The sequence below is a fragment of the Pseudopipra pipra genome, chromosome 9 (assembly GCF_036250125.1).
Source record: "Pseudopipra pipra isolate bDixPip1 chromosome 9, bDixPip1.hap1, whole genome shotgun sequence".
Classification (NCBI taxonomy): domain Eukaryota; kingdom Metazoa; phylum Chordata; class Aves; order Passeriformes; family Pipridae; genus Pseudopipra; species Pseudopipra pipra.
The window spans coordinates 12,281,216-12,293,806 of NC_087557.1; the positions used below are offsets into that span (position 1 = coordinate 12,281,216).

At 35.6% G+C, this 12,591-nt stretch overlaps 1 protein-coding gene across 1 annotated transcript in view; it reads left to right on the forward strand.

Annotated features, from left to right (window-relative positions):
• Positions 1-12,591, forward strand: part of CDC14A (cell division cycle 14A) — a 56,379-nt gene that overhangs the window by 17,070 nt on the left and 26,718 nt on the right. Inside the window, 2 exon segments of the mRNA XM_064664576.1 lie at positions 872-964; positions 4,774-4,853. Coding sequence (XP_064520646.1) covers positions 872-964; positions 4,774-4,853 — 173 coding nt within the window.

The window sequence follows — 12,591 nt, forward strand, 5'->3', positions numbered from 1 at the left end:
TCCTCAAAACTGGAGTTGTACTGTAAAAATCTGTCAGGACAAACATGCATCACAGTGGTAGCAATTCATGAAGCCAAAAAATTATTAATGCAGTAAATTGTCCAACTTGCCACTTCTAAGTGACAGTTTTGTCTCTTTCTGGCTTTAAATAGTTTTGCTGCAGTTTGTCATTATTGTTCTGTTCTGGTGCATGTTGGTTTTGTTTTCAATGGGAGTTTTGTCCACAGGATTCTGACAGAGGCTTCCTTTCTTCCTAAAGAAAGAAGAATTGCAAGTATCACTAGTTTTGTCTTTGCCTAGCCTTTTTTCCAGGCAATGTTTTCTTTTTTTTTTCTTTTTTTTTTCCATTTTAAATCAATTCTTGCTGTTGAAGTTTTCTGAAGATGTCCATTACCCCATTTTTAGGTAGTATATATGGAAGAGTGTTTTAACTTAACTTGATTGCTTCAATTTTTCTTTTATCTTCTCCACAGAATTATATGCAAAGAGATTCAACATATAGGAGGAAGTTTTAGTCTGTAAATGTCAATGTCTTTAATCAGTGTTCATAAGCTGTTCTTTCAAATACTTAAACTTGGGGAAAAAAATTCAGTTTTTTATACTGAACATTTTAGTTCAGCTGCATTTTACAGAATTTTTTTTTACAGCTAACAAAGAGATCTGCCCTGATACAGTGGCTGCTTCCCTGTACTCTTATCTGTGATGTAAGAAGATTGTTCAGGGTATCAGTAATTTTTTCTCCTTTAATTTTAAGAATCCCTTTATAAGTATTTTTTTTTCAGTTTGGGAAAAGGGATTTTTTTGAAGTGTTCTTGAAGTGCATTCTTTTCTTAGTAACTATGATATTTTGTTTGTTTCTTTCTTTAAACAGTATTTCAGTCTATCAAGAAAGAAGATAGTGTACTACACCAGTTTTGACCAGCGGAAACGAGCAAACGCAGCATTTTTAATAGGTGCATATGCTGTAAGTATTATTGATCACATGGATACTCCTAACCTTCCTTAAGAGACTTCTGCTGTGTGTAAAACAGCTTCTCAAGGGATGGATGCAGATTGTCATTTCATTCTTCTCTAAGCTGTCTTTGGAAATTCTGCTGCATGAGTTTTAGGGAAACCCTGGCTTTGCCCCTTAACTTCATTTATTTTACTAGACATGAAATGGCTTTGGCAGATCATTTGCACATTTTCCATGGGATACCATTTTCTTGAATGACAAAAATTCAAACCACAAACTTACATTTAAACTTGGCTGTTTTAGGATTAATTGCTTCTCATGGCAGGAGCGGGATTCATACTGGGAAGGAGAAATATTTTTCTCTAAGCCTTTCTTAAAGTTACTAGACCAGAAGCATAGTGATTATTGAATTGATTTCTCAGTTTATTTTCTATGATTGTACAAGTTCTTTGAACCTAGAAAATCTTTTAGCTGTGAACTCTACCAATATGTGAAAGTTAATTGAGAAGGCTTGGTTTATTTGTCCTGGTGTTAAAACATTAAGTGTAAAATGAAACGTGGAAAGCAGTGGATCAGGTTCTAGGAGTGGGTTTCCAGTGGTGATTATGCAACTTAGATTGTTCCATTAAACAGCTACTTAGACCCTATAGCTATTTAAATATTTTAATAAGAGATGTGAGTGAAAGTTAAATCTTAAAACTTCACTGGCAATATGCATTTCAGGAGGATGCATTTGATAAATTTCAGTTTTTACAGTGGACTTCCAGTACTTCTTTTTTAATCATGCCCGGTTGCTAAAATATTGTCCTTGTTCTTAAGAATTCCACAAAAATCACTTCTGTCACAAATTCAGATTAAGAAAAAAATATTTAAAGTATTACAAGAACAGAAGAACATGAAGACTTCCCTGATCATGCAGAGGTTCCTCATAAATGACCAAGACTACAACACAAACTGGTCAGTGAAGTCAGAAACAGGGTGCTACTAGGTTTTGCAAAATCTTATCAGGCACAACAGAGACTATATGGAAGCTAGTGTTGTTCAGCTTTCCTTTTCATCTGTTTGGAGATTTTAGTTGTTAGGATTTTTAATCTAGCCTTCCATAATAGTTAATCTTTTCTTAAAAAAGAAGTCTTTAAAAATTGTTTTGAAATACAAGTGCTTTCATGCATACCAAAACTAAAGTAGCCTGGTTTGACTTAGTTTCTGGGGGGACAATGAGTGAGAGTAGGTAGGTCTAACTCAATTATACTTAACTCCCCACTTTTTATCAAATAATTAATTCTTGGAGAAATCTTGAAGGAGAGTGCATTTTCACCTGTCTGATAACACATATATGAATGGTGAGCTGGGTCTCTCTTTCCATATACTTAGGGTATGTTTTTTTACTGGTTGGAAACCGAGGAACACCTACCTGGTTGTGTACTCTGTCTAGTAAGGATTGAATTCCTTGGGAGAGAAGAGCAGGAGGAATACTGGTCTGTTTATATCAGTGATTGCTCTTGTACTCCTAGAGAAATGGGGTAGAGGGAAGAGAGAACACGGATATATGACACTTTGCTGCTTCTGGTAAATCTAGAGCTTTAATTCTACCCTGTAAGAAACAAGCAGTAGTTACCTCTTGCAATTCTTCAGAGACTAAAACTTGATTAGTGGGCCAAAATCTGACTTTAAAGCACTCTCGATGGAACATGCTTTTACACTGTGGCAAACCCTGGGAAGAGTGAGCCTTTTTTCCTTTTCCTTGTAGATAGCAGGTGGGCTGGCCATATTTCACTCTCATGATTACTTTAACTGTATGTTTTGGTAGTAACAGCATTTATTAGACTTCTGTTATACCGGGAAGGGAGAAAAGCTGTTGAGTTCTTAAGGTTGTAGTTTTATTGCAGCAAATGACTGGGTAATAGCAAACTACTATGGCATGTTCAGTGATTTGCTTGCAGGAGTTTTTTCCTAATGTAAAAATTTAAATTGGACATCTCAGCCCTACCTGAAACTTTAAAGGTTTGTTTGCTGGTAATCTAAGCATGTCACACTACTGCTCAAGCCTGTAATCCTTCCCTTGGAGGGTCAGCAAGTACAAAGGCTTTTCAGTCACTGCAGTGTGTGCAGCCTCTTCTGTACACCTTTCTGCAGCTTGCTTTAGGTTGTCTTCACAGAACTCTTGTGGTAACGCAGCAGCGCTAAAGGGGAACTGTTCCAAATACTTCTAATATTAAAATGGCAGATGCAGGTGGGAACAAGATGAATCCAAACTGCATTTGAAATATTGTGGATAAGTGTTAAGATGGGCTTGTAAAATACTAATTCCCTTTTTGTTCTGCAAGCTTTTTAGGACATATGGTATGAGTTTTCTTGACAGTGGGTATATCTGGCCTGTATTGCTACACATCACGTGCCAGCATAGTGTCACAATTGTGGGAAGCTTATCTTTCAACCTTTTCAATACTGATCCATGCTATCAGTGTGACCATGGTGAGTGGAGCAGCAACATTGGAGGCTGAGACTAAAATACAATTCCAAGTTAGGGGATTGATCTTTTGAATGGAGATCAGTTTGTGTAGAGGGTTTTGGTCCAAAATTGGACTAGCTGTTGAAAGCACTCAAATAGGTTGTATTTGAAAAAGAGATTATTCTGGACCATCTATTCATTGCATAGTGGCAAAGAGTTTTTCAGACTGTTTTATTTTAGTCAATTTTTTGTGTTTTATTTAATCCTTATCTTGTCTTTGCTGTCTGATTTGTCCATGCTTGAGGAAGAAATGGAAGAAAATCTACCTAATGTGACAACATCTTACAGAGTACTAAGAATGCCATTAACTTGGGACAAAAAGCTAATTGCAGATATTCTGGGAGTGACCATCACTTACCTATGTTCTAACGTGCTCAAGGTCAAAAGCTGAATAGAGCTTTTAAATCAGGAACTCACCTGTGTCCTGGTTAAGAAAATAATTACTAGAGTACTTTACAGTCAGTAAAATGTGTGTAGAGCTGTAAAGTAGCCATGTAGATGCTGGTGGTAAGGTGAACAGGAGAGAAATGGCTAGGAAAATCATTTGGCTTGGTTTGTAATAAATGTTTATATGTGTGAAATATGCCACTCCAAACTGAATGAATTTCATATTTTGTAAATGAAGTACTTGCTTAATATGTATTCTGAATTAGGTTTATTTTAGGACTAAGTGTACTGTACAAATAGGAATTGAAATTCAAAAATATGTACTTGTATTTCTTACTTAAGCCAGTGCAGCTATTAGAAGAATGAACCTTGGCTTTGGGTGTTATATTAACTGTATGTTGGTCTCATAGTAACACGTTCAGCTTGTTGAATTGGATATTTTTGTTAATTAGTAGTTTGATATTGACAATTAGGAATCAAAAAATACTTTTGTTGGAAAATCTTCCATTGAGATGTGGTGGAGAAATGTTTCCTTAGTCAGCTGCCACAATGGTATTTTGACTCATTTAGAGAGAGAACTCCCAGTATAGATATGTCTTTTTCATCTTAATATGATGTTGAGTCTGTCCTAAACTCTCTCAGTTGAGCAATATGTGATTTTTTTCTCCATTTTCTTTTTTTAAAGTAGAGGAATGACACAAGCCAGAAATTCCAGTTTCTGTTGACTTCTATTGATTTCTGAATAATTTCTTTGTGTAGGTATCTCTTTTCTGACCTGTGTATGTCCATAGGAGTAGCTCATGAGGGAGTACAGTATGTATTCTTAGGAGTTTAGTGGGCTGAGGGAAGTTAACATCTGGTTCATGACTTTTCAGGCTCAGGGCTGATTTTTTTTTTCCTCTTCCCCCATCCCTTTTAGGTAATATACTTGAAGAAAACACCAGAAGAGGCTTACAGGACACTTCTGTCTGGATCTAATCCACCATATCTTCCATTTAGGTATGTGAACACAAGAAATGAGCCTAGCTTTTCTGGTTTGGATTTTGCTAAATAAATTTTTTTCAGATTGCCTTCCTAAAAAAGGGTTTCTTTTCTGATTCAGACATTGTATCAAAATGACTGATGTCCAGAAAAAATAATTTTTACATCTGGTGGTATTACTTGCTTTGTATTGTGATAATAAATAATTTAGATTGATACAAGTTTTAAGTAAGGTTCCTTGCAAACTGTCAGTTTTTTAAAATAGTTCTCAGCATGTTTGCAATTTAGCAATTAAACCTTTTCTTCATCATGTATCATGTTTTACTATTTGGAAGTCATTCAAATATTTTAGATCTGTAAGTAGGTAGAGTTAGAGGAATAAAGGGAGTTGTATGCTGTTATATTTTCTCTTTTACAGAACAGGAGCTGATATTCGAGTTATTAAATGTTTTCAATTAATCATAGATAATTTCCATCAATCTGTCTTTATTCTCTGTACTAAGATCATATTGAGACCCAAATCTAGGGAGTTTTAGCTATCATGCCTATCTAATAAAGAGACTTCCAAATTTTTTTCATGGTGTGAACTATGCCCTTGTGCCTTATGAATGAGAATACCTCATGGTATTCCTATGCAAACACTGGCAATAAAAGTTGACTGCAAGAAGGTCAATATCCTCCTTTTCAGGGGAGTCAGCATTTTACAAGTAGTGTTCACTGTCAGCCAGTGCATTTGTAAATGTAGGCCTACCTTGTCTGTATCAAATTCGTCTGATTCTTCAACCACTCAGCAAAGGAAGATCAGATTAGCTGTTCTCATACTTTGTATAGGAGCCAGATGCAGTGTAAACTGTTGGGATGGTAGATTTTATGTCAAGACCAGTTTGACTATGAAATCTTAAACCATCAAACACGTTTTAAGGAGGTATTAAATCAGTGATAGCTTTTATTGGCAGAGAGCTTATACGTTAACCAGGTCATTGATAGCTCTCCAAAGCCCAAGAAGTTCACCAAGCTAGTGGTATCCATATTTTTTCAGAGAATGATAAAAAATACTTGGTACATGGCATAAGAAAGTCAGTTATTTTAAATGTCAGTGTTTTTTAACTTCTCCAAATTCTGTATAAAACATGGGGGGATGATCTTCGTTAGAAAAGAACAATGTCTTGCATGTGCCTTAGTATTGCTTGCATGAAGGTGTGCTCTATTATCTTCCTAGGCACAAAGATTAGGCTCAGCAGCCTGTAGTTCTCTGGCTCTTCCTTTCTACTCTTTTCAAAAACAGGAGCAATGTTTCCCTTTTTCCAGTCACTGGGGATTTTGCCTCACTGCCGTGACTTTTCAAATAGGATGGAGAGTGGCTTGGCAGCAACATCAGCTCCCTTAGGACCCTGGGACACATCTCATCAGGCCCCATGGCTGAATAGCTGCATCTTGTTCACCAATTAAAGACATCTACTGTTTGGATTTACAGTAAATATAGTCTTTAGGTTTTTCTCTCCCCTACCAAAGTAAAGGTTAAGGTGTGTAAAAAGAAGTTCTTACAAAGCGAAGAACTTTATTTGTCAGATCCCAAAATTGTAAGACAGAAAACTTGGGAGGAATACTGTGTTTGCCAAACAGTCTCATATGATCCTATTTGCTCAAACCAAAGGCTACAGATCCTTGCCTTGCAACTAATTCCTTATAATAATGATGTTGATAGTAGTAGTAATAATAAAGTCGCTGTTTCTGCTTGACTGGTAAGGAGTAATGAAAGTAATTGGCTCTGTGATTTCTTGTGAGGCTGATTGGAACCACAGTAATAAATTTAATGGCACAAAAAAATTTCCTTTGAAGTGTTTTTAAATGATTATTCGAAGGAAATCCTCATGACTTTGGATTCATGAAATTCTGTTTCAAAATAGAATAGTTACCTAGTCTAGGGTCAGCAAAGAAAGCATCAAAAATATAGAAGAAACGCAAAGATTTTCTGAAGATAACTTTTTATTGTATACACAGAGCATTTTGTATTTTCTAAGGGAGAGCATACTAACAAAAAACATTGGAGAAGACAATGTCCAGCAAAGGGACTACTCAGTTTTTGCTGTCTGGGTTGGCAAAATAATTACAAAATTATAATTGTTTCACTCCATTTGTCAGCTTTAGGAGAAGAGGGCAATAAATTTAGAGAGTAAGAAGTATTCCGGAATGGAATTCCTTTGCAGTCTTTGTCTGTGTATTTCAAGCCCTAGGTTGTGTTGGCTAAAACTAAAGCACTTTTGACAGGTTTTGGGGTTTTTTGGTGGGTTTTCTCTGGTGTGGATGAGTTTTGGTGTTTGGGGTTTTCTTTGTTTTTTTAAACACAATGTTTTGACTATTTTAGAGGATGGGAGGGAGGCAATCTTCTTGAGCAAAGCCTGGCTGTTTCTAGAAGGAATATAGTATTATGAGCTTTTGCTAGAAGAATTAAATGTCTTGATTTCTTGAGCATTCCCTCTTATATGGTGTGAGACTGGAAAGCACTTAAGTTTCTTTTGGATCTGCTTTGGACTACGTCAGGTCTTGGCACTGGATTAGAGCCTAAGTAGATTCTGTTACCTGCGGTGTAGTTTGTCCTGCTGAGGAAGATGGGTGTGTAACCAACCTGTACCAGAGGTGAGACAAAGGGGAGGGAGGAAATAAACTGAAGGATTATGACAAGATAGGAGGCTGGATAAGAAGTGGGATATCTGATAGGGAAGGGGATATTTGGGATATTTGAACTCATAGGTAGAGTTTGGTATAGATGCATAAGGAGCTTAAGAATTACTCAGGCTGAGAGAAGGACAAGTAGATCTGATGGTGTGCAGTGGGGCAATCTAGATCAGGAGGGAATGGGGAAGAAATTATTTAATCCTCCTTCCTTGGTTTCCCAAGGCCTTTGAGATATTTCCCCCTGTGTCCATTTCAGGACATTTGGGAATCTCTGTTGCAAAATATAGCATAATACAGAGGCTCAAGCAATTGAACCCGTACTGGAAGCAGTAGCTCTGCCTTAGGTAGTATATCTGCTTGACACCAGACTGTACTGTGAAGAAACAAGTTGGTCTGTGAAGGAAATAATTTGAGATGTCAATCACTGCGATTCAGAGTTTGTTCTTGCAGCCTGGAACTTAGATACTATATAACTTCTGTAGTATAGGTCAACTCTGTTTGAGTAGTTCAAGTGAAGAGTTTATCAGAGAGCAGTTAAATGTTACAATTGGACTGTTTAACAAGTTTGTTAATTTGATATCTGAAGTGTCCTCTATTTGAAAAAAATAGACAACTTTGAATAAGTAGAAGCTGCAGGATTGTCAGATTCTTTGTGGAGTACTGAGGTAAGTTTACATGAAGTGATCACTGGGAAACTGATCTACTTTCATCTAGCTCAGTGACCTCAAAAAGCCTTAATCGGCTTAGGTCTTCAGCTGCTATTTCATTTAAAGACAGCTTCAGCAAATATAGTTCAGAGGTGGAAGGAAATCAGAATTCACCTCTTACAAGATACATGGAAATTTTGTTTTGTTTTTATGCTAGAAAAACTAAAGGCAACTTGAGACGATAAGGCACACTGTATTTGAGACACTTTAATCTTATTTTTGGCTGATTCACTGTCACTTGGTGACGCTCTAGTCTCTTGAAGATCTTACACATATCTTCTCACTTCCATTTAAAAAGCAGTGCTAACACCAGTTAAAATTGTCATAAATACCAGTTATGTAGTGTGTGAAACAGTTTCAAATTTTTATCTCGAACTACTCTGTATTGACTTTATGTTCAAGAGAAAAAACAAATATATTTTAATATTATTATGTTCAGTCTCTAAATAATGACGTGAATTTCAGAGTTAGATTTTAGTGTGTGGTTTTTGGGGTTTGTTTCTTTATTGGCAAGTACTGGGAAACAAACTGTTTTGTTATTGACAGCGCTTAGAGGTTTGGTGAAAGGGAAAGCATTATGCAGTATTGAGGTCAGCTACAACAACTGTGAAATGGGATGGGGGATATGCAACTCTGTAATGCCGGCTCAGATTCGTACTGAATCTGTGTTTCCTAGAAATATTCACATTTTTTTCATTTTGAAAGCAGATAGAGTACTGTCAGGTAATAGCTGGTAAAACACTACTTGAAAAACAAGGTGCTTATACATTTGGCCATAAAAGACTGAAATAATACTGTAATAAAACATGTAATCAGCAACAAAAATCAGAGTGCTGCAAAGCAGCAGATGTCTGTCTGTGCTCTGTTGCATTATTCTGATATGAAATGAGGTTTTCCTTTTTCTTTTATGCTTTCTTAAACACAGACTTCTGAGTTTAACAAAAAGGTGTAAGATTTGAAGTGCAAGTTTCACTTAAATGTTTTTGTACATGCCTATGTAGTCCCAGTTAATTAAAAATTACTATTATCTTAAATGTAAGCACATGCATTAGTTTTCTGTAAGATACTATGCTGACTGTGTACAGTGGACAAAGGAGTAGAAAAAGTTTAAATAGGAAGGATGTCTGGAACTAATTTTAATTTAATCTAGAATATGTTTCTTTAAGATTAGTAAAGGTATTTTTTCTTTACAGTGCTCTTCCTCATGACTGTTAGTCCTTGCATTTGGTTTTACTGTGGAACAAAGTGTGACCCATTCAGAACCTATTGCATTTTATGCAAGCTAAGATCAGTATTATTAAGTATTGCTCTAAAACTTTTGGGATATATCTATCATTCTTAGAAAGAAAATGTAATTGACTTCTCAAGCCAAAGTGGTATGAGAATAGCTGTATTTCTAACAGAATTTTAGTAAAGGTTAGTACTACTTCTGACAGTATCCAATGTTTTTATCCATGGTTTGGAAATTTGTACAAAATCAGTAGGAAGGCAGGTTGGCACAAAGAATAGTGAAATTGCACTAGCTACTCTGCATTAGCTTTTAATTATTTTGTTTTCTTCAGTAAATACATTCATTCAGGAGGATTCAAAAAACAAGTTTAAATTTGGGGATTTTATTTATGAAGCTTCTTAATGATTTCACATGACTTCTGACTGATTTCTCTGGGATAGAAAAAGAATTTGATAACCCAGCCTTGGCCTGGAGGAAGTCACCTAGGTAACTGGGGGGAGATTTGTTTTGATTTTCCTTGTAACAAATAAAGTATCAAAACAATTAGTGACTTAAAATACCTTAGCCAACTCCCTCTAAACAAAAAAGATATTTCACTCAAGTAATTTATTTAAAACATTCAGGAATTCAGGTCATGGTAAAATTCTTAATCTTTGCCTTTTGAGTATTTCATGGCCTTTCTTGAACATGTAGTCAGCAGTAAGATTGGCATCGTGCATTTGTCCTCTCTCACACTTTTGCAAAATACTTTTTGACTAAATTGTAAAGAAATACTGATGCTTCTCTGGAATAATGCGAAATCATCTTTTTGATAGGAAGACTGAGTATTAAAAGATGCCACTTCATAAGCATACTGTGACTTTTTGTCATAAATAAATACTTTTTTAAAACATTGTTTTAATATTTAAAACAACTCTGTAAAGTGTATTTTGTGACTTGCTGTATGTTCTGAAACTTGTAAAATAGGTTTCATCTCCTAATACTGAATCCACAAGCACTTGCCTTACCTGTGCTTCAGATATTGCTGTACTGTGTCAATAGATCCAGCATGCAGAGTCCTCATGGATTATATGTACAACTTCTGCCAGATTAATTTCTTTGTTCTTAGACCTAAAATGTAATACCTGCAGATAGTTTGGTTTAAAATTCTGGAGCATAAAACAGTAAAGTTTCAGAAAGTTTTGCATCTGGAATTGATTCTAATCAGCCAACTGTACTTTTGGAAACTAGAGAAGAAAATATATATGTATATGTATTCCTGGGTTTACTCCAAAAAGGATTGGGAGTGCTAAAATAAAAATGACTGTGGCTTTAAAGAAAAAAAGTTGCATAGATTTTGTTCCATTATCTTGTTCTCCAAATTAGGATACAAGGAACTTTTATGATTTGCTTGTGTTTTCTTACCAGAAGATAGCTGAGGGACAGAGCAGGAGAGAGAGATTATGGCAAGGTCTAATATGATATGCTCAGTACTTGCCCTGGTTCATCAAACCCCATGATGCCCTTGAAGCCTTAGGTAATATAAGCCACTGCTTCTGGGTGTTGTTTCACTGCCACATTGCACTGTTGTTCGTACCTGTTGCTTATGTTTTCATTACGTTATTGCGTTCTGCCATGAAGGATAGATGGGGGTGTGAGTTTTTGAGATGTCAGCTCTTTAAAAAAACATTAGAATACTGCTATTCTTTGAGTTTCTGGAAAATTGGGATTAGGTTTAAACAAGTTTTTATTTGGCCATTCCAAAACTTTTGACTCTTTTTAATTTTCAGTCTTCCTACTGTTTCACTGTGTGTGGATGGCAGGTGTCAGTTGGAGCACACCTGCTTTAATGATTAGGTGCACACCAGCAGAAATGAGAGGTCAGACGTGGATGGTGGAGGCAATCCATGTCAGCTGCCACCATCCCTGTGCACGTCACTGGTAATAGCTGTCTGTGGGAACTGGAGCTAGGAGTTCTGTACACCTGGAATTCTGATACGCTTATCTTGTACATCTAGGTCAAGTTCATTGTCTTCTCTCCCTCTCTCATAGTATTTCTTATTAATGGATTAGAGATTGTGGCCTTTTCCCTCAATATTGTTTTCCTGTACTGCACTATCAGATGCCTTATCAGTCAAAGAAGTAGTTATATACATACAGATAAAATATAACTTATACTTTTGTTTTAGCAAAATAACATGTAAAATAGAACATCTGCTATGATCGTATCTTCCATTCATAGTTCTCTAAATATTTAATGGGTTTGAATTTTATTTTTGTCGGCCTCTTCAGAAAACCAGTGCAGCTTTTAAAAACTTTCTGCTCTGTATGTGTTTCCAATGGGTCCTTCAGTTTTTTTGCTCAGAAGACTTTTTTGTGTGCTAAAATGCTTTTGTGCTAAAATGATCTGTTATCCACTTTTACTTTGTCAAAAATGTATTGTCTGTAAAGTTCATATTTTGCTGCTTTGGTATGTTCTGCTTTATCTAGTGTAATGAAAATACTGGGTTCTTGTTTTTTAAAACTTCCCTGTTGGATTTGGATATGGAAAGTTTATACACACTTAAAAGTTCCCTTTCCAAAACATTATGATTGTGCTTTAATAATCTAATTATTCAAAAGCTTTTCTAGAGTAGCCTGCCTGTAATATGACACTGCCAAAGATACAGCTTTTCATTTTCTTAAAAACATTTTCTATGAACATGGCTTGTTCAAAACTGCTATACTTATTCTACTCTTAAAGAATAGGTGAGAATATTCTGCCCCTAAAGTACTTGAGATTGAAAGAGCATATCAGTATAACAAGCTTCATACTGCTTATAGCAAGTTTTCAATGAAAGATTGAAATTTTGAATCAATTATAGATTAAATATATATTTGGGTGAAATGTAAAATTTTGCAGTTCTGATAAATTGCAGTTCTTAGGACTCTCTCTAAGACAACTTAGAGCAAAGCTATAAAAGACTTCTTTAATGAGTGATAAGGAGATAGTCTGCTCAGGAAGAATTTGTTAACATCGAACTGGTCTGAAAAAGTACTTTTTCATTTTTCCACAATGCATTTTTTTGGTGGTGGTGGTTGGTATGGGTTTTTTTTATGTTAGTGTCTCTTACCACTTGAACGTGTTTTGATTTGGAGTCTCATTTCATCTTCTAAAGACAAA